The 23,645-nt window shown below is 39.9% G+C and overlaps 1 protein-coding gene across 2 annotated transcripts in view; it reads right to left on the bottom strand.

Annotated features, from left to right (window-relative positions):
- PIGU (phosphatidylinositol glycan anchor biosynthesis class U) overlaps positions 1–23,645 on the bottom strand; it is an 84,138-nt gene that overhangs the window by 24,564 nt on the left and 35,929 nt on the right. For both annotated transcript variants that reach the window (XM_039248717.1, XM_039248718.1), the window contains exons 7-8: positions 7,744–7,841; positions 254–408 (exon numbers count right to left, since the gene is read on the bottom strand). In XM_039248717.1, the coding sequence (XP_039104648.1) occupies positions 254–408; positions 7,744–7,841 (253 nt within the window). The remainder of the gene's footprint in view (positions 1–253; positions 409–7,743; positions 7,842–23,645) is intronic.

The raw sequence follows: 23,645 nt of genomic DNA, 5'->3' as shown, positions 1-23,645 counted from the left end.
CAGCATCAGTATCACACGAAAACTTATGAGAAACGTAAATTCTTGGTTCCTATCCCAAATTTACTTAATCAAAACCTCTAAGGGCGGGGCCCAAAAATCTGAGTGTTAGTAAGTCCTGCAGGTGTTTCTGGTGTACACTGAAGTTTAAGGACCCCTGAATCTTGATGCTCTCTGTGGTTGCTCACCCTGATTCCACCTGGAGCTGTGAAAAACAAATTAGCTTCCAGAGTTTTATAATGAAGTCATTACTTACATGAAACCATATACTGCAGGGATGAAATCCCAGGAGCTGAGGAGGAAGAAGGAGAGGCAAATGATTACCACTAGGCTTCCCACGTACATCATGGCATACTCCCAAGAGAAGATCCAGAAGGCTTTGCTCTTCACTTTCACAGGTATATACTGCCGCTAGGAAAGAGGGCAAAATGGTACATTTAGGGATGTCAAGGACAGAAAGAAGTTATCAGCTTAAACTTCAAGATCCCTTCTGCAAAGCACAGGGCACAGAAAAATGGAAAATCAAAGGACTGAAAAGGATTTATTTATGCTAGGTAAACACTAACCAAAAGAAAATGAGTTTAACTATACTATTACCAGATAAAATAAATTTTGATATAAAAAGTATTACAGAAATAAAGATGTTCCATAATGATAAAAGGTACAATTTATCAGAAAGATATAACAACTCTAAACTTGTATGTACCTAATAACACAGTCTCAAATGTATAAAACAAACATGGACAGGGCTACAAAGGAAAAACAGACATAACCATCATCAGTAGATAACTGATGGATCAAACAGACAACAATCAGTAACCAAGTAGGAAACATGAATAGCACACTTTCTTTTCAAAGTTTTTTAAAAGTTTATTTATGTATTGGAGGGGGGAGGTAAGGAGCAGAGAGAGAGAGAGGGAGGGAGGGAGGGAGGGAGGGAGGAAGGAAGAAAATCTGTATATACACAGAGATATAGAAATGTGGCAAAACTCTGCTTCACATTCTGTATCTCCCTCTCTTTCTGACCCTCCCCTGCTCACACTGCCTCTCTCTCTCTCAGAAATAAATAAAAAAAAAATTAAAAAATTATTAGAAAATGTGGCAAAATGGTAACTGGGTAATTTAAATAAAAGGTACTTATACTAGTCTTTCAACTTTTCTAAAGCATGAAATAAAAAATTAGGGAAAAACTAATTAAAGAAGAATCAAAATTTGAATGGTCCTATAAGCATTTAAGAAACTGAATTAGTAGTGAAAAATTTTCCCATAAAGAGTAGGCCCTAAGCAAAATAAGTCAGATAGAGAAAGACAGATACCATATGACTCTACTTATATGTGGAATTTAAGAAACAAAACATGAACACAGGGAAAGGGAAGGAAAAATAACACAAGGTAAAAACAGAGAGGGAGGCAAACTGTAAGAGATCCTCAACTATAGAGACTGAGCGTTAGTGAAGGGGAACTGGGTGAGGAGATGGGCTAAAGGGGTGATGGGCATTAAGGAGGGCACTTGTTGTGATGAGCACTGGGTGTTATATGTAAGTGATGAATCACTAAATTCTACTCCTGAAACCAATACTTCACTATATGATAATTAGCTTGAATTTAAATAAAAACTTGGAAGAAAAAAAAAAGCAGGCCCAGCCAGTTTTACAGGAAGGTTCTAACAACATTCAAGAAGTTGGTGATTCTAATCTTACATTAACTCTTTCACAGCAAATATCATAAACTTGATATCACAACCATTTACCAACATGAATACAAAAATGCTAAATGAAAATTACCTAATATAATTCAGCAATACATGTTAAAAGTGGGTTATAACTAGGTTGAATTTATTTAAAAATTCAAGGTTAATTCAACATAAGAAAAGTTATTAATATATGTATCACCAACAGTTTAAAAATAAGAAATCATATTACTCAGCCATCAAAAAGAATGAAATCTTGCCATATGCAATGACGTGAGTGGAGCTAGAGTGTATTATGCTAAGCGAAATAAGCCAGTCAGAGAAAGACAAATATCATATGATTTCACTCATGTGTGGAATTTAAGAAATAAAACAAGGTGAGCATAGGGGAAGGAAGAAAAAAAGAGACAGGCAAACCACAAGAGACTCTTTTTTTTTTTAACGTATATTTATTTTTGAGAGAGAGACAGAGCATGAGTGAGGGAAAGGCAGAGAGAGGAGACAGAATCTGAAGCAGGCTCTAAGCTGTCAGCACAGAGCCTGACGTGAGACTCGAACTCATGAGCCATGAGATTATGACCTGAGCTGAAGTCAGATGCTTAACCAATTGAGCCACTGAAGTGCTCCAAGAGACTCTTAGTTACAAAGAATAAATTAAGGATTGCTGGAGGAGAGATGGGTGGGGGATGGGCTAAATGGATGATAGGTATTAAGGAGGGTACTTGTCGTGATGAGCACTGGTGGTTTATGTAAGTGATGAATCATTAAATTCTACTCCTGAAACCAATATTACACTATATGTTAACTAACTAGAATTTAAAAATTTGAAACATAAAAAAATTCAGTACAATAATGCAATCCCAATAAAAATGCCAACAAGCTATTTTATGGAATGCTACAAGATTAAGGTTTATATGGAAATATAAACATGCAAGGAATGAAGCACTAACACATGCTAAAATAGAGATGAACCTTGAAAACATCATGCTAAGTGAAAGAAATCAGTCATAAAAGACCACATATTGTATGATTCCATTTATATGAAATGTCCGGGACAGGGTAGAAAGACAAAAAGCAGAATACTGGTTGCTTAGGGCTAGAGGGGAAAGGGGAACTGGAGAAAAGTAGACAGTGACTGCTAACAGGCATAGGTTTCTTTCTGGGTTATAAAAATGTTCTAGAACTGATTGTGGTAATGGCTACACAACTCTGTAAATATACTAAAAATCACTTAATTGTATACTTTAAATAGGTCAATTGTATGGTATATAAATTATATCTTAATAAAAAATAAAAGATGTTAAAAGAAAAACGCCATAAATAAGTCAAAAGACATGAAAAATTAGAAGGAAATATTTGCAAAGGGTTAATACTCCTAATATATAAAGGATTCTTCAAAATGGAGGGAAAACAGATCAAAATGCAACCAAAAAATGAGGGGGGAAAATGAATAGACAATTCACAAATACGAAAAAAATGTTCAAACTCACTCATATTTAGAAAAATGCAAATTAAAACAACACTGAGATACCATTTCTCAGAATTAGACTGGCAAAATTCTTAAATGTGACAACACATTCTGTTAGCAAGGCTATGGAAAAATAGACACAATCCTTGTGGAGGGATATTTAAAAAGACCTATAAAAAACCCTACATATATACTTACCCTTGGATCCAGTAATTCTACTTCTAGAAATCTACCTTGAAGATATCCCTCCGACAAAACAAAAATACATACAAGCAAGGTTACTCATTAAAGCATTAATTGTGATAGCAAAATACTGGAAACAATCTAAATTTCCATACAAAGGAGAAAAGTTGAATAAACTGCGGTATGTCCATATAATGGAGTCCTATGCTGCTGTAAAAAAAAGATCTCTAAGTATCAATATGCATTGAATTCCAGGAAATAATAGTAAAAATAGCAAAGCACAAAAGAATACCTAACATATGCTATCCTTCATATAAGAAAGAAGGAAATACACATGTATCTGCTTATTTGTGGAAAAGAAATACAGGAAGGATAAACTAGAAACTAAAAACAGTTACTTGGGGTGACAAAGGAAGAAAAAGAAAAGAACAAGATAGCAGGGATGAGGGCAAGGTAATACTTCTCTGAATATATGGCTTTTGTATAGCTGATTCTTAGAACCATAGCAAAATTTCTTAGTCTCTTCACATACCCTCTCAAAAAACAAAAAAACTAAAATCAACCAAGGTGTAGGGGGAATCCAAATTAATACAAGCAGTAATAAATGAGCCTAATTATATGTCAAATTAATAAGATACCTACATTGAAGAGTCACATGGGAGAAGAAACTAACCTGAGTGACTTTAAGAAACAGTAACCTGACAGAATTCTGTAATGCTAAAGACAAAAAAAACTACACATACGTATTATAGTCAAGTCAGTAGATCTATTTCTTTTTTAAAAAGATAGATTTATTTATTTATTTATTTAATTTTTGCATCCAACATGGGGCTCGAACTCATGACCCCAAGATCAAGAGTCACATGCTTCACCGACAGAGCCAGCTGGGCACGCCCCACTACATAGATTTCTGACCTGAGTACTTCTCACAGAAATTCTAGAACCATTCTATGTATATTTTAGAATGGAACATATTAGCAAATATACTGCAGATAATGAAAGTTGGGCTTCCAACCATTAGAGGAAGAAATTATACACAAGGACAAGGGAGAGACTAAAGTGAACCCTGTGGTGTCAAACTGGAATCATAGGTATCAGTATAAACAGGTATTAGTATGAAGAGACAGAAAAAGAATTACAGATGTAGGGGCAGGGTTAGTGTACATGCATGTCCTTCACAGCTGTCTGCTAGAAGCAATGCTGCCCTGATAACAATAAGCGGACCTATAACCCTTGGTTTCTCAATAGCTTTCACCAATAAAGGCAACCAAGAGTCCTTGAAGAAGTAGTTGATTCCAGGGCTGGATCACGTAAAATACAAGATGAACCTGGAACATCTTGTGGGACCAGAAAGAAACAAAAGAAAAGCTCAAGAAGACAAGGCTGTCAAAAGAACACAAATGCCAATCTAACAGAGCCCCCAATGGTCAAAGCTAGAAAAATTTGACCAAAAAGCTAATATTAGTATTGGATTTTTCTTTCTATTTTTTTTTTATTTCTAGGAGAGAGAGAGAAACAGCGTGAGCAGGGGAGGGTCAGAGAGAGAGGGACTCACAGACTGAAACAGGCTCCAGGCTCTGAGCTGGCAGTCAGCACAGAGCCTGATGTGGGGCTCGAACCCACGAACCACGAGATCATGACCTAAGCGAAAGTCAGATGCTTAACCGACTAAGCCACCCAGGCGCCCCGGATTTTTCTTTCTTGAGGTGAAATTCACATACCACATGTTTAACTATTTTAAAGTATGCAATTCAGGTTCTTTACCAGTTGCCTTGAAAGACGTGAAAGAAGGGGCATCTGGGGTGGGTCACACGGTTAGGTGTCTGACTTTGGCTCAGGTCATGATCTCACGGTTCGAGGGTTCGAGCCCCACATCGGGCTCTGTGCTGACAACTCAGAGCCTGGATCCTGCTTCGAATTCTGTCTCTCCCTCTCTCTGACCCTCCCTCACTTTGTGCTCTCCCTCTCTCTCTCTCAAATGAATAAAATTTAAAAAGAATTTAAAAAGAAAAAAAGAAAGAAGTGAAAGAAGTCAGGGGGTTGAGGGCTAGCTCTCATTCTATTTTTTTTTTTTTTAAGTATTTTTATTTATTTCTAGGAGAGAGAGAGAGACAGCGTGAGCAGGGGAGGGTCAGAGAGAGAGGGAGATACAGACTCTGAAACAGGCTCCAGGCTCTGAGCTGGCAGTCAGCACAGAGCCCGACGCGGGGCTCGAACCCACGAACCGTGAGATCATGACCCAAGTGAAAGTCGGACGCCCAACCGACTAAGCCACCCAGGCGCCCCTAGCTCTCATTCTATAATCTTGCTGCAAAGAAAGCAAGTTCCAGACTAGATTCTGGCATAACTTAACAAAATTTATTAAACAAATATTCACTAGCAAGCAAGCACAAAGCAGTTCACACAAATCATTCTAGAAGGTCATTAAGTCCCAACTCTCTCCTCCTTTAGTTGTTCCTTGTTTATTGTAAAAAAGCTTCACTGGGGCACCTGGGTGGCTCAGTCGGTTTAGTACCTGACTCTTGATTTTGGCTCCAGTCATGATCTCAGGGTTGTGGAACTGAGCCCATGTGGTTGTATGCATTCCTCTTAGTGCTCAGACTTTCTAGAGAATGAACTGCAAATATGAAGTAATAAAGGACATGCAAACAGTATACTGTTATGTAGAAAAATTCCTGGATTCAACAAGAATCTAGAAAGAGAATCAAAGCAAAATCACAGTGTGATGATACATCTATCAGACTAGCAATCATAACTCAAATTTGAAAAGCCAGTGCTGGCAGCCTGGGAGGAAATGGTTCACTGCACTTTGTTTTATTGTTTTTAAAGATTTTATTTGAAAGTAATCTTTACACACAACATGGGGCTCAAACTTCCAACCTTGAGATTCAGAGTTGCATCCTCTACCAACTAAGCCAACCAGGCGCCCGTGGTTCATTGCACTCTAGACACTTTCTGTGGCACTGCAAATTGGCTCAGGTTTTTTGGTAAACACTCTGGCCTTGCATAATAAGGACTATGAAACTTCTCACACCTGTGGGTCCAGTGAGTCAGCTGGAGGTACATACTTTAAGGAAATAACTCAAAGAAAACTAAATTTCTATACTATTTATATCAATGACAATCAGGGCATACCTCAAATTCCCCAAACAGGATGAAGACCAAGCTAATCATGAATCACTGTGTACATCAACACAAAGACATACTATGAAGTCACTTAAAATGACAAGCATATAGCCTATTTCAATAAATGGAGGAATACACTCAGTTTTAGCAACAGTGTTTTGTTTTTTTTTAAGTTTATTTATTTATTTTGAGATAGAGAGGGTGTGGGGCAGAGAGAGAGAGGAGGAGAGAATCCCAAGCAGACTCCATACCTCTATACCATCAGCACAGAGCCCAACATGGGGCTCAAACTCATGAACCATGAGATCATCATGACTTGTGCGGAAATCAAGAGTTGGACGCTTAACTGGCTGACCCACCAGGCACCCCAGCAACAGTGTTGATAATTAAGAACAAAGGCTCTGAAATCAGACATTTCTTGGTTTGAATTGTGGCACTGGCCTCTCTATACTTTCAAGAAACATTTCTCTCCTAAAAATGGATTTGGACCATGTAGGACCTGCAATTGGTTACCTGCTCTTGAGGAGATGTGTGTATTCTCATTGGTGTGAAAAAGGCAGACAGTTAGAGGGCAAGCTCTTGCAACAGGCTTCCTGAGTTCATATCTCAGCACTGTCACTTGCTGGCCATGTCACCTTAGGCAAGTGACTATGCTGACAATATTCCAGTTGCAATTCATGGGTGTATTATGGCTAATATTAGACTAATACATGGCTAATAATATGACCTACCTCAAAAGTTCTTATGAGGTTGAAGTGAAATGGTGCCTGCAGAGTGCCTCAGTATAGTGCTGGACATAGTAAGTTCTCAGTAAATATCAGCAATCTGTATTCTTCAATTAATATTTACTGATCACTCACCATGGTCCCAGTACTTTATTAGGTACACCCACAACGTTTAATCCCTACAAGAACCTTACAAGATGAGTGTTGTTATACAGAAAAGTTTTTTAAACATGAGCTCAGAGAGGGGTCTATGAATATTAGATGGAAGAGGGAAAATGAAAGATGGTTGGTCGATTCCAACTACACACATAAAATAAAATAAACTTAAACATTTGCAATGATATGCATAATTAGAACTTAATGGTCACTAGGCCCATTTTGTTTAAAGTTAGTCAAGTTTTTTTGTTTGTGTTTTCAAGTAGAAGCAAGTAGATGTGAGATAGGGACCCCGTCCCATTGCCTTTATTGAGCCATGCCCTTCGCTGCCCCAGGCAGTGACTGGGCCATGTATTAAATGTCACTTGAGTGTTGGCTTCTGACCAGCAAGTGCTTACCTGCAGGAGATAGAGGAGTCCTGGAACAAACAAGGTGAGCGGGTACAGAGACTGGTATGTTGCTAAGGCAAGAAAAATAGCACTGAGGAAGGCACTACCTGTAAAAAGAAAAAAATATATGGAATAATCCAGCTTTATCAGTCAGGATTAGACTTATCAAGTCTCAGAAGCAAGAAACTTTCTGTAACTGGTCAAATAAACTCTTGTCAAATGTCTCCTGGTGCACAAGGTGCTATGCAAACTCACAGATTGATTTCCCATGAAAGGAAACCTAGGAACTCAAAACCATTTACCTTTAGCAAACTGAGAGCCCTCAAGTAAGTTTCCTGTAAAATTTTCAGACCAAGAAAGATTTCACAAAACTCTGGCTGGCCTAAAGATGAATAAAGGGATCAAGTCTATTAACATCCATGTCCAATTTAATTTATCAACTAAGCCCACAATTATTGCTTAAGCGATTCAGAGCTATGAAATCCATCCCTATTTTATTTTATTTTATTTTTTTAAATTTTTTAGTTTTTTTTTTAATTTATTTCTAGGAGAGAGAGAGAGAGAGAGACAGTGTGAGCCGGGGAGGGTCAGAGGGAGAGGGAGTCACAGACTGAAACAGGCTCCAGGCTCTGAGCTGNTTTATTCATTTTTTGAGATGAGGAATGTTTTTTAGGAAGATTAACTAAAAGGCCCAAAGTAACACAGATAAAGGATGGCAGAATCAGGAACTGAAACTAGGTCTAACCGCCTCTTTTTCTTTATTTTAGTTTTTTTATTTTATTTTATTTTTTTGTTTTTATTTTTTTTATATTTTTATTTATTTCTAGGAGAGAGAGAGAGAGAGAGACAGCGTGAGCAGGGGAGGGTCAGAGAGAGAGGGAGTCACAGACTGAAACAGGCTCCAGGCTCTGAGCTGGCAGTCAGCACAGAGCTCGACGCGGGGCCCGAACCCACGAACCGCGAGATCATGACCTAAGCGAAAGTCGGACGCTTAACCGACTAAGCCACCCAGGCACCCCAAAACCCATCCCTATTTTACAATACTCTTTCCTTATGTACTATCTTCAGGTCATATGTTATATTAGAGTATATTAATTTTTATTAATAATTTCCACATTCCCTACATAAAATGGCCCACTATGGAATTATTAAATATGATGTTATAACAAATTTGCAATGACATAGAAAGATATTTATAAAATCCTATTAACTGAAAGTTACGAAAGAGATATGTACTATGATCTCTTTTAAAAGTAAACATGCAGGGAGTGCCTACGAGTGGCTCAGTTAAGTGTCTGACTCTTGATTTCAGCTCAGGTCATGATCTTGCAATTCATGGGCTCAAGCCCTGCACTGGGCTCTGTGCGAATAGCACAGGGCCTGCTTGGGATTCTCTCTCTCCCTCTCTCTTTCTGCCCCTCCCTTGTGTGCATGTTCTCTCAAAATAAATATAAATAAACTTAAAAAAATAAAACCACATGCATAAATAAATTTAAAAAAAAGACTAAAAGATGAGACCCAAAGTTCGCAGGGATTTTTTTCTCAGTGGTTGGATTACAAATATATTTTTTTTAATTTTTTGCTTCTTTGTATTTTCTAAGTTTTCTTTAAAAAAATTTTTTTTAATGTTTTATTTACTTGTGAGAGACAGAGAGAGATAGAGGACAAGTGGGGGAGGGGCAGAGAGAGCAGGAGACACAGAATCTGTCAGCACAGAGCCTAATGTGGGGTTTGAACCTATGAACCATGAGATCATGCCCTGAGTCACAGTCTGACGTTTAACAGACTGAGCCACCCAGGTGCCCCTATAAGTTTTCTATAATGAACATGCTTTGTTTTTGTCATAAGAAAAAACTGATTTCTTTTTTAGAAAAACAAAGCTATTCTCTTTCAGGTATTTTAGACAACGGAGTACCCTAAAACCAAGGCTAGAGAACCCAAGTTAGTAACAGAGGTTTCAAAGTAGCCCAGAAATCAGGAGAGTGTTTGATAGTCGGAGGCTGGTATCTTATAACAATGATGTTTCATAATTGACAGGACTCTTGGTCACTCTCATTAGTGTGGGGTCAACTGTTTACCGGAAATAACATATCCTCTCAATGGTGTTTCATTAAAGGAAGAACTAGTAACTCCACTTAGTTTGAGGAGTTTTATCCTCTGCCAAACCACCTCCAGAAACAAACAGAAGGAGATGATCCATAGGATTTTTTGCCTACCAAAGTAGTCTATTTCCTTGAAACATCTAAGAGGCACCTTGGAAGAAGAGAGTTATGAATGTTACTACTTTACAGGAGAGTGATTGGAGAGAAGAGAACTTTTTGAGGGCTCCATCCCTGAAACCAAGGAAACTCATTAGCTAGGAACAATTCCTGGTTGAAAGAAAGTGGCAGGAGGGCAGAAAATGGAGGAAGCTGGAAGTGAAGGACCAAGGACAGAATTCTAAGGGCTGAGCTGTTTTGCACTGCTGATCAGTGCCGGGCATGATGTCTTGTGTCCAGGGTACTTATAAACATGACTGAGCAGGGACAGGATCATGCCCAGCCAAGCTGTGCCACCAGCAGAGGCCCCCACATTCCTGCTGAGCTGCCGACACCTAGAACCAGAACCAGGTCAATTCTGAGATAGGGAGATGGCAGTGATGGGGAAGGTGCTGTTCTGGAGTCTGACAGCTAAGGTGGGCTCAGGATTCTCTGACTTGGCCAAAAATCTGAATGGCATTGTGTGGGAAACCAGCTAAGGGAGGGGAAAAATGGAAAAGAACTTTAAATTTAACATGACTTTCTACAGAGACTGGGGTGCAAGAGAAAGAGGCCTGAGGAGGGAGGCTAATGTTCTAACTCTATCCATTCTTACAAATGTGAAAACAAACACATGACACCAGGGAGTGAAATAAACACAGCCACCTCCTACCCTGATTGCCTGAGCTCAGTAATTACTTGTCTGAAGCAGCTGACTATCTATAAGGGCCAAGAGAGAAGAAAAGTCTCATAGCATCATAGAACAGACTCATGAGTTTCAGAGACTTGCTCCCTGGATCAGGAAGAAGCAGTCTTCCTTCCTTAGATGAAATCAATAGGAAGGAAAAACCTGTTCCTTCTGCTATTCTCTACCAGTGAGTAGAATCAACATGTCCCTCGTTACTGCAGTGATCCTTCACCCCTCCCACGCTCACACTCCTTCCACCAGTCATCATGTCCTGCTGGTCGACCTCTGGAACATCTACCATTGCAGTTCCTGCTCTTATTGTTGCCATGAGTTTTCAGCAGCCTCTTCCTTCTCCTCCCCAGTGGTCTCCCTAGTCTCCTCCCTTCTAGTTCTCCAGAGAAGTACCAAAAGGATCCTTCTAAAACAGATTAGATTGTGACAGGCCTCTCTTTAAACATTTCTGATGGTTCTATTTCATCTATTGGATTAAGTCCAAACTCCAACTGCAAACAAGGCCCTTCACGATCTGGGTCTTATTTCTCCAGCTTTACCACCTCTCACTGTTCTCCTACACACACCCCACCCTCCAGCTACTCTGGACTGTTCCCCAATTTCTGAAAACACCATTTTTCATTCCTGTGTCTGTTCTCAGCCTATTGCTTCTGCCCAAGCTGTCCTTCCCTACCCTCCTTCTAGTACAGACCCATCCCCAGTGGACAATTAAAATGTCACTTCCTCTAAGAGGCCTAAGCAGAGATGGTAACAATAGTGATTACAGCTAACGGTGGTCACTTACTAGGTGTCAGGCACCTCTCCTCTGTATCCAGAACAGTGCTGGACTCACAACAACAACATAAAAGCCCTCAGTAAACAGCACAATAACCTTGTGGAAGCTCTATTTTTACAGGCAAAGAAATCAAGATACAGAAACAGAAAGTTAAGTAACATATCATTTTAAGTAATAGAATCACTCAGATGATTCCAGTGCCTTTTCTCTTAATTCATTCAATACCCTCATTCAACACTGATACCATCTTTATAATAATTTGCTAATGTTGCTCTCTCCCCATTTGTCTATGAATTTCCCAAGGGTGAAAAACCCCTCTTCACTTTGAATCTCCAGCATCTAGCAAAGTGCCTGACACACCTGATGAATGAATGAATATCATTCAGTGATACAGATGAATCCCTTTGAAAATCCAAGCACATTCAAGAAAATCAGTGTTTCTTTTTTATTGAGATATAACTGACATATAACACTGTATAAGTTTCAGGTGTACAGCATAATGATTTGATATTTGTATATATTGCTAAATGAGCACCCCTATAAGTCTAGTGGAAACCAGTGTTCTTGAGGAAGGAGAACTTAGGAAGTGTAAAACACAGGTAATGACATATGGGCAAAGCACAAAAGAAACCCGATTCTTGAAAACAACGGAGCTTGCTGAATAGAAGTTGAGGACTCGGGACAGGAGGCTGGGCACAGAGAATGCTCCTTGTGGAGTAAACTATTGGATGGCAGAGGCCTGTGGTCCAGGGGCAGAAATACGGCATTACAACAGTTAGGAGCCTGGTGTATAGAATGCTGGGGTAGGTGTGGATGGGGCATATACAGAGTCTGAGAAAAAGCGAGGGCGAGTATGAAGACACATGAGAGACTCAGACAGGGCTGATATGTTTTGAAAAAAGTCTAGAAGGGGCATGGTGGGTAAATTAGGAAAGCAGAAGGATGATGATATGTACTTGGAGCAAGATCAAGAAAGATAAAGAAAAGTAAAATGTGGGGTGCCTGCCTAGCTCAGTCAGTAGAGCATGCAACTGTTTTTTTCTTTAAGTTCATTTATTTATTTTGAGAGAGAGAGATAAAAAGAATGAGCAGGGGAGGGGCAGAGAGAGAGAATCCCAAGCAGGCTCCAAGCTGTCAGTGCAGAGCCCAAAGTGGGGCTTGATCCCATGAACCATGAGATCACGACCTGAGCTGAAATCAAAATGGGATGCTTAACCAAAAGGAAAAGTTGACTTCAAATATTTTAGACAAACTATTCAATATGCAAACATCTCTGGAGTGCCTACTCCATGCCAAGCCTATGTTGGGTGCCAGGGAAACTGGTGACTGAGACAGTCTCTGTCCTCGGGGAGCTCCCAGTAACCAGTGGCAAAATGTAGAGGGAGAAAAGTATGAAGCTAGCCCATCAGAGGAATGACACCTAAGTTGTGAACAGTGTTTAGGTAAGGCCCGGCAGTTCAAGAGGGAACAGTATGTGCACAGGCAGGAGGTGACGGATGACAGAAGGGTGCACTGAGCATGGAGGGAACTGTCATTAGCCTGATGGGCAAACAGGGTGAGAGTTGGGAAGAATGTCTGGAAGAGGGCACAAAAGGGGCTCTTGTGGGTGTTGCTAATATTATTTCTTTTTTAAAATTTTTATTTATTTATGAGAGAGAGTGAGTGAGAGAGAGAGGGAGTCAGTGAGAAAATTTCAAGCAGGCTCTGTGCTGACAGGATGTCGGGCTCAAACCCATGAAACTGCAAGATTATGACCTGAGCCAAAATCAAGAGTTGGATGCTCAACCAACTGAGCCACCCAGGCACCCTGCAACCCTGCACCCTGTTTCTTTAAAAAAATGTTTTTTAATGTTTATTTATTTTTAAGAACATGAGAGAGGCACAGTGCACGTGGGGGAGAGGCAGAGAGAGAGACACACACAGAATCTGAAGTAGGCTCCAGGCTCTGAGATGACAGCAGCAAGCCGGAAGCAGCGGAACTCACAAACTGTGAGATCATGACCTGAGCCAAAGTCAGACACTTAACTGACTGAGCCACCCAGGCACCCCCAACATTCTGTTTCTTTCTTTTTTTTTTTTTTTTAAATATTTTATTTATTTTTGAGAGAGAGAGAGAGACACACACACAGCATGAGCAGGGGAGCATCAGAGAGAGAGGGAGGCACAGAATCTGAAACAGGCTCCAGGCTCTGAGCTGTCAGCACAGAGCCTGATGCGGGACTCGAACCCACGAACCATGAGACCATGACCTGAGCCGAAGTTGGACGCTCAACCGACTGAGCCACCCAGGCGCCCCCCAACATTCTGTTTCTTAACTGGAGTGTTGATTATTCATCATTTTGTGAGAATTCATGGAACTGCACACTAATGATTTGTGCACTTTCTGTATATGTGTTATACTTCAATAAACAGTTATAACCTACAAAGTCTCAGCAAGCAGGTAGGTAGGGATCAGATGACAGTGGACTGAGCTTGCACAATCATCCCAAAGCATCTGGCTACAGGCCTAGACATGACATCTCAAATAATGCCTGAAACTGCAGCCTTATCTGGACAAGACCTAGGGCATCCTGTTCATCTAACCAGGAGGAACTATTCCAAGAGGACTACAAGTTTTACCAAAAAAAGATAACCTACTGTTTATCTGCCGGTACAGCCTAGATACTCAGATACTAGGTTTTCTGTCCAAGCCCTAGTCTTTGGCCTTAGGACGGGAGTATTAAAGTAAATCAGTCAAATGGGCATGTACACTGGCTATAGTATTCAGGGAATTTCATTATATCTACCCATTTAGCTTTGAATATGTTTTCCAAGTCTCCATATGTGTCAGGGTGGGGGACAAGACAAGCCTTGGCAAGACATGGGGTAGCTATGCCGCTAGACACTGCATCTTGAAGCAATCTGGGCCTGGATAGGTAGCAGAGCTACATGATAGTGCAGGAATGTAGACGAGGTGGGGGTCTGGGGGCTGGTTCAAGATATGGACTGCAAGTGGAATGAGCAGAGAGGGGTCATGGACAGTGACCTGTACCATGACAGGTCATGACAGGCAGTGGAACAGTCTAAAATGTGGTGGAAAGGTCCCATGGGACATCTTCCCTCAGAAGAGGAAGTTGCACTAAGGCCTGACCAACAAGCAAGATTGCTGGGAAGGAGGAGCTGATGCTGGGGCCTGGTCTGCTAAACTAAATTCATTGCCAAGCACTCGTTTAACAGGGCAGACTCTCTCGGAGTAGTCCATCCACATCAGTGATGATAATAATTTACTGAGCACATACTCGAGCCACAACTGCATGCAGTTTACACGTATTAAGTTATTTAGTCCTTCCAATAACTCTACAGAGTTGGTACTAATACTATTCCCATTTTATAGAAAAAGATACTGAAGTACAGAAAGGTGGTTTGCCCATGGTCACAAAACTAGTGAATAATAACAGGATTTGAACCCAGACAGTCTCATTCCAAACCCTACTCACTTTAACTGCATCACTATGTTACCGTCTTGATCTTAATCCATGCCCGTACCATAAAAAACCACAATAAGCCAAGCAACTATTTGTTGAATGGGCTCTGCTAAGGAAGTATGCTAAGTGTTTTGTATTTCTTGTTTATTCTTCCAGTAATCTATGAGGCAGACATTATCTACGTGATCAAACTAAAGCTCCTGAAGCTTTGTGATTTGCCTAAGGCTACAGAACTGGTGACTAGAAACTAGCAGAAACTGTGTTGATCTGACAACAAACAAACAAACAAACAAATAAAAAACCCAGGTTGCTTAATCTTAGGGTCCTCTAGGACTTTCTTCATGGGCAGAGCTTTACCTTAGAGGGACCCCATACGGATGGGCTCAGGCCTAAGGATCATCATCTCCAGTTGTTCTTCCAGGGCTGAGCTCCAGGAAGAGTCTCTCATTTTAACCTCCAAGTTTGCCCCAGAAGGCTCAGCGAGCCCCTGTCAATCCTGAGGGATCTTTTAAAAAAGAGGATATTTTTTTAAATTAAAAAAAAATTTTTTTTTTCTGAGAGAGAAAGAGAGAGAGACAGTGTGAGCAGGGGAAGGTCAGAGAGAGAGAGACAGAGAATCTGAAACAGGCTCCTGGCTCTGAGCTAGCTGTCAGCACAGAGCCCGATGCAGGGTTCAAACCCACGAACCGTGAGATCATGACCTGAGCCGAAGTTGGATGCTTAACCGACTGAGCCACCTAGGCACCCCAAAAGAGGATATTATAAAGAGTAACAACCAGCATCATCATTTACTGAGCTCTCAGTACATTCTTCCATTCCATGCTGTGTTTGATACGCACCATTTCATTCATTCTTTACATTTGCTGTACGAAGTAGGGACTGTTTCAATCCTCATGCTACCGATAAGGAAAATGAGGCCCAGAACAGTCCAGTGACTTGGTCAAGGTGATACAGCCAGGAAGTGGGGGAGCTGGGATTAGCTACCACATCAGTCTGACATTAGAGAAGCCTGAGCTCTTAACCACCAAGCACTGCCTCTGATAGTACTGATCCTTCTTTTTCCTCCGGAAGAGAGTCCTATCACACATGCCTCTTTTGGTGGAACAAGGAGAGCTGGAAGGGTCCTTGGGCTGCAAACCTCAAGAAATCCTAGTTTGAAACATCTTATTGTTGACAAACACAAACAGTGAACAAGCAGGACTACCTATTAACATCTATTTGTTTTCCTTTTTAAAGCTCAATAAAGACTACTTCACAGGGATGGAATATTTTAATTAGCTCACTGAAAGGCAGAGTAGCCCTTGACCAAAAGCCCCAACCTTTGAAGTGAAACCCAGACTGCTCCACTAAAATAACATCAACCCTGCCCTTAGGTCTGCTTGCTAGCCAACACCCCAAAAAGGACATCGTAACACAATGGCCTGGGCCCTGTCCTGGCCTGTAGCTCTCCATGTGTCCCAGGTAACGCTGGGTTGCCACAAAGGAGGCCAGGCGAGAGCAAGTAGAAGGGGACAGAGCCAGTGAGGCCACTTTGTTCTGTGGGACACTAGCTCCATAGAAGTCTGGGGAGACAGTTGCCAAGCTTTCTTCCACTGTCCCTAACTTATCAGTCAGGTAAAATTAATTTTAATTATGTGCTCACTGAAGAAACTTTGGGGAAAAAACAGATATGAAAAGGAAATAGAAACATGAGCTTACTTTCCAGAAACAAGCATCACTCTTTTGGAACCTATTTTCTATATATTTTTGTTGTTGTTTTAACATAGTTGAGATTATATTTGATTAAAATATACAATCTTATATTCTGCCTTAAAAGATAAGTATTCTCACATAATCTACAATTATTTATAATTTGTAATTATTTGTAACCACATGCATGGGCAAACTGTATTTGATTTACCTACATGGGTAAACCATGTTTTACATAGTCATTTCTCTATATTGAAGTATTTTCCATTTTTTCCAGTCATTACAAATCATCTTGCAATTAATGACTTTGTATCATAAAGCTTTGCCTGTATTTCTGCATTGCTTTCAGATAGGTTCTCATAAGGAGAATTAATTAATAAATCAAAAGTACAAACATTTTAAGTCCACTGCCAAACTGTTTCCCAAGAGGCCTGTACTAATTTCTAAGTCAAGTTGCCATGTGGGAGAATGCCTATTTGATAGCACCTTTGTCAGCACTGAGAATTATCTTCTAAAATCTTTGCCGGTTTGAAAGGGGGAAAAAAATAAGCCTGTGTTATTTCAATTTGCTTTTATTAATCATCTATGGGGTTGAGTATTTTTCCATAGTTTTTAGTCCTTTATACTCCTTCTTTGTGAATTCTCCCATTTTCTTCTCTAAATAAAAAAAGAATGAATTATTCCTTTACTAATCTCATTAAAATTTAATTATGTGATACAAATATGAAATGTAGAAAAGTGACTTACAGATTTTACAAGTGAACCAACTTCATTGTATACTCTGTTAGTAAAGATTATTAATTATCTCAAAGAGTCAGGGTGTGTCAGAGACCCAACTAACATAAAATTCTTTGAATATTTTAACAGATTTTAACAGACTATTATTTGTGATGGCCTCTGTTTACAGCTGCCAACAATGGAAAAGGTCTGGGAATATAATGAATATACTGAGAAATGGAAGAGGAGGTGGGGTGTGCTGATGAAAGACTTTTACTTCTCATTTTATACATTTTTTTTAACGTTTATTTATTATTGAGAGACAGAACATGAGCACAGGAAGGGCAGAGAGAGAGGGAGACACAGAATCGGAAGCAGGCTCCAGGCTCCAAGCTGTCAGTACAGAGCCCGACGCAGGGCTTGAATTCACAAACTGCAAGATCATGACCTAAGCCAAAGTTGGATGCCTAACCAACTGAGCCATCCAGGAGCCCCTCATTTTATACATTTGAATTTCTTTTATTCTTACCACATACTTCAATTATGTATGTGAACTACTCCTAAAATTAAAAACAAAAAAAACCAACTAAACGTAGATTTAAAGAAACTGACAAATATGTGACCAATGCTATACAATTCACATGAAATAAGTGATAAAAGTAAAACGAAATTGTGTGTATAGCATTACAAAAGTATCTATGAATTCACCCAACAGAAATCTGGATACAGATAGAAGTAACTTTTTCACATGTTTATCCCCCAAAACAAAACCTTTCCCTTCATTTAAAGAAACATACAAAAGACATTTTTTAAAACGGCATATTTCACATTTTTGTGTGAGACTCTTATTACACGTAACTTCAGAGGTTATGTTGTCAGTCTTTCCATCTTACACTTGGCTATTTAAAAAATTTTTTTTAATGTTTATTTTTGAGAGAGACAGAGAGACAGGGTGTGAGCAGAAGAGGGCCAGAGAGAAAGACACACAGAATGTGAAGCAGGCTACAGGCTCTGAGCTGTTAGCACAGAGCCTGACGCAGGGCTTGAATTCACAGATTGTAAGATCATGACCTGAGCTGAAGTTGGATGCCTAACTGGTTAACTGACCATCCAGGCACCTCTGCACTTGACTTTATTTCCAAAGGCTGGTGCTCAGTCCCTTTTGCCAGGCTGTAGCACAAAGTCCTTATTTTATTTTATTTTATTTATTTTATTTTTTTGAGGGGGTGTGTTGGGGCACAGGAAAAGAGAGAGAGAGAGAGAGAGAGAGAGAGAGAGAGAATCCCAAGCAGGCTCCACGCTCTGCACAGAGCCTGACGCAGGGCTCAATCCCACAACCCTGGGATCATAACCTGAGCCAAAATCAAGAGTTGAACTGAGCCACCCAGGGACCCCTAGAGTCCTTTACTTTAATGGACACCAGGCACCTAGATCAGTGAGTCTACTTGAGCCTGACACTCTGGAAACAGGGACTGAGGCAGGCAGTATTCACAGATAGCAGAGTCCACTATTTCAGCATTGTTTCTGACAAAATGACCACAATTTTCATAACAAGAAAATATCTAGTCATAGATAATAAGTTAAACTAAACAGCCCACAGAAAGACCACCCACAGCTACTGCAAGAGAAATAACGTCTTACAAAGACCTAAGTCGTTCTCATGCCACCCTAGAAAGGGTATGTAAACTCTAAGTAAAAAGTTCTATGTACCACTTTTAATTCTTTATTTCCTGAGTGTGCAACCTACTCAGCAACAAGGTGATGAAATAAGGACTCTCATATACTTCCTGTGAGAGTATAAATTGGTAAAACTCTTTTTTTTTTTTTAATGTTTTTTATTTATTTCTAGGAGAGAGAGAGAGACAGCGTGAGCAGGGGAGGGTCAGAGAAAGAGGGAGTCACAGACTGAAACAGGCTCCAGGCTCCGAGCTGGCAGTCAGCACAGAGCCCGACGCGGGGCTCGAACCCACGAACCGCGAGATCATGACCTAAGCGAAAGTCGGACGCTTAACCGACTAAGCCACCCAGGCGCCCCTAAATTGGTAAAACTCTTGAAGGCAATTTAGCAATACATTTCAGAAATCCTAAAGAAGACATATATTCAGTGACACAATAATTCTATTTCTAAGACTTCACTGTAAGAAAATAAATGTACATGGTGTGGAAATTACTATACAATAGAAAATCAATTGTAGTATTATTTAAAAAGCTGAAAAGTAAAAAATTACCTATTTTTAACAATAGAAGTTGGCTAAAGAATTTCTACACATTGCATACATACAATGGAATAGTAAGTAGCCATTAAAAATGACAGATGGGGTGGGGCACCTGGGTGGCTCAGTTGGTTAAGCACCCCACTTCGGCTCAGGTCATGGGCTCAGGTCACGATCTCATCGTTCATGAGTTTGAGCCTCATGTCGGGCTCTGTGCTGATGGCAAGGAGCCTGGAGCCAGCTTCGAATTCTTGTCTCCCTCTCTCTTTGTCCCTCCCCAGCTCACACACTGTCTCTCTCTTTCTCAAAAGTAAACATTAAAAAAAATGTTTAAAAAAATGAAAAACTAGATGTTTATTGACATATATAGTAGATTATACTATACTACTGACCTCGATTCTCCACCCCCTCTGTGTTCAAGCTCTGTGTCACAGAACTTTGCAGAGCCCTCCCATCGTGGACAAGATGGAAGTCACTCCTGCTGTTTTGATCAATGGGATCAAAACACATGTGATATAACCAGAAACTTAAAAATGCATGCCTGACTGGGCTTGCTCACAGTTGTGCCACTGTTATCACTACGAGAAGAACATGCCCAATTTAGTTCCCTGGTCCAGAAGGATAACAGACATGTTAAAAGGGTCCAGCCTAGTTAACAAACTACAGCCAGCCACTAGTGCTGAATGAATCCCAGTGAAACCAACAAAATGCCTACCCAAGTCTAACTTAGATCAGCTGACCCCTGGCTGACTTACAGATATATGAATCAAGTAAAGGTTTATTGTTTTAAGCCACTGAGTTTTGGAGTAATTTGTTAAATAACAATTTTTGTGGCAACAGTTGACTGACAACAGTAATATTTAAAGATCTGAAAGAAAAATGAGGGAAAAAATCTAGAAATATATATCCCAAATGCTAATAGAATTCCATTTAAAAATGGTAGATTGATCACATGTATATCCTCTCTCCCTCCCAAAACCTCACTAAAATGACAATAAAGAAATAAAACTTGTCTTAAACAACAAAAGAGAGATTAGAGCAAAATGAAGTTTAATACAATAGTGAAAACAGGTGGAAGAGAGATAAATGACTGAGCAACATGGAAGAAATCAGTTTAATGGCCTACAGAGAGGAACGGCAATCAAAATCACGCCAACTCACCCCCTAGAACTTCCAAGAAACTCAGCACCTTGAAGGCATCAGGTACTTGGAAAGTGGGGGTACAGAGATGACAATCAAGCTGAAACAGATGTCAGAACCCCATGTCACATCCCATCTGTGCAGCCAGAGGACTACCCCTACATATCCCATCTTTCTACCTTCTGCTCTACCCCCAGAAACTACAGTTCCGGAAAACACTAACTAAAGAGGCACAGGTCTAGAGGTTACTATGCACAGTAATGGGCTGAGGGTAAGTGTGGGCTGAAAAGTAATGAGGTTACATAAAGTCTCTATATTGCAATCAGTCATGCCCCTGTTCCTGCTCCCTCAACTCTAGCAATTGATCACATAAGCCCCCCATACCACCGAAAACTTAATCTTGGTTACCTTTAGGCAGAAAATTGGATGATTCCTTTTTGGAAAAACTAAAGCATTCTAGAGGGAAGGAAAACCTATAAATGAAGATATTTAGGGATACTTCCAAGAAAAAAGGTCAGCCTACTGCCCATTCACAGAGTCTTTTTTTTTTTTTCCCATTCACAGAGTCTTGAAAGAACATGTTAGGGCCTCAGTTTTCAAATAATAGACAAACAGGAAAGAGCATCAAACATAAGAGAAAATCCTCCCATGTGAAAGACAGAGACCAAAACAAACAGTAAAAGAAAAAGGGCAGGTGGAGGATAGGGGTCCAGGAAGACAAAGGGACTATGCTTAAAACTGATGTAAATTAACAACAATAACAACAAAAACTCCGAGGGATAAGAGAGGATACTGTGGTGATAAAATAAATAATAACAGGATGCTTCTAAGAAACAACCAGAGATGAAGAAAGAACTTTAAAACATAATAAAAATATTAGAGGCATCTGGTTGGCTCAGTCAGTAAAGCATGTGACTCTTGATGTCAGGGTCATGAGTTTGAGCCCCACATCGGGCAAAAAGTTTAATTTAAAAATAAACATAAAAAAATAAAAACAGATTAAAAAGAAATATATGTATGTGTATATGTGTGTGTGTGTATATATATATATATATATATATATGTAATTTAAAAATTTAGAAATTCAGATACCTGGGTGGCTCAGTTGGGTAAGCATTTGACTTCGAGCGGGTTATGATCTAATGGTTCATGGATTCAAGCCCGGCATCCGGCTCTGTGCTGACAGCACAAAACCTACTTGGGATTCTCTCTCTCTGCCCCTCTCTCACTCATGCTCTCTATCTCAAAACAAATAAATAAACTTAAAAAAATTTTAAAAATTCAATAGTAGAATTAGAAGGTAAAAACACAGCAGTGGGGTGCCTGGGTAGGAGTCTCTCTCTCTCCTTCTGTCTGTCTCTCAAAAAAAAAAAAAAAAAAAACCAATAAAAAATAATAAATAAAAACACAGCAGTATCCCAGAAAAACTAAAAGGAAATAAATAAGCAAAAAAAGATGGAAAGTCCACTGAAAATAATATATGCAAATTAGCTCAATCAAGAAAGGCCAATATCCAATACATGTCCCAAATAAAAGGACAGAGAAAACAGAGATGAAAGAATTTGAAACATAATACAAGAACACCTCTAGAACTAAAGGACGCTGGTGTCCATACTGAAAGGGCCTACCATGTGTCCAGCATAATAAATGAAAGAAGACCCATGTCAAAACATAGCATCATAAAATTTCAAAACACTGAAGATAAAAAGAAGATCCTAAATCTTTCAGAAAAAGTTAGGTTACATATAAAGGCATCAAACTGCTGAATAGCAACCAGGATGCGAGAAGACAGTGAAGCAATGCCTGAAGGAAAAGTTTTCCCAGTCTAGAATTCTATACTGTGCCCCAACTATCAATTTGGTGCTAAACTAGAATAAAGACAGTGTTCAGAAGAAGAATGACTCAAAATATGAATCTTGTACACCCTTTCTTAGGAAACTACTAGAGGAAATACTTTAGCAAAACAGAGGAAAAAATTAGTGGAGAGAAGGAATCCAGGGAAGAACGGAAACGACACAGGAGAATTATAAAGGGAAGTCCTAGTATGACAGCTTCGCACCAGGCCCAGGAAGTGACCAGGGCAGATCGGGCCAGGATGGAGGATGTGTGAGAGAAGTCTTCAGATAAATAATGGAACTGATAGAATATCTGATGTATTTAAACATTTTTTAGGGGCACCTAGGTGGCTCAGTCAGTCAGCTGTCCGATTCTTGATTTCAGCTCAGGTCATGATCTCACTGTTTGTGAGATCAAGCCCACATTGGGCTCTGTGCTGACAGTGAGGGAGACTGCTTGGGATTCTCTCTCTCCCCTCTCTCTGCCCCTCCCCTGCTTGCTCGCTCACACACACACACACACACACACACACACACACACACTGCTTGGGATTCTCTCTCCCCTCTCTCTGCCCCTCCCCTGCTTGCTCACACACACACACTCTCTCTCTCTCTCTCCCTTTCTCTCTCTCTCTCTCAAAAATAAATTTAAAAACTCTAAAAATAAATAAGCATTTTTAAAAAACTATTGTTAGGCACTTGATAGATCTGGCAGAACAACTGGGGGAAAATAGATTGGTACAAAGAGACTAAGCAAAAAAAGGTTATTATTTTTTTAATGTCTATTTATTTTGAGAGAGAGAGAGAGAAAGAGAGAGAGAGAGAGAAAGAGCATGCACACAGGCAGGGGAAGGGCAGAGAGACAGGGACAGAGAGAAGAGAATCCCAAGCAGGCTCTGCACTGTCAGCACAGAGCCTGCTGTGGGGCTTAATCTCACAAACCCTGAGATCATGAACTGAGCCAAAACCAAGAGTCAGATGCTTAACTGTCTGAGTCACCCAGGTGCTGCCCCAAAATATAATTATTAACCCCAGGAAGAAGAAAAGGTTATACAAGGAAGAAAAAGTAGTCATAGTTACTACTTTGCCCAAAAATGAATAGTACATACCATGTCATAAAATATAGGTACCAACTACTGAT

Source organism: Hyaena hyaena, unplaced genomic scaffold (genome assembly GCF_003009895.1).
Source record: "Hyaena hyaena isolate Hyena2069 unplaced genomic scaffold, ASM300989v1 scaffold_315, whole genome shotgun sequence".
Lineage (NCBI taxonomy): Eukaryota > Metazoa > Chordata > Mammalia > Carnivora > Hyaenidae > Hyaena > Hyaena hyaena.
This window is presented reverse-complemented; position numbering and strand designations above follow the sequence as displayed.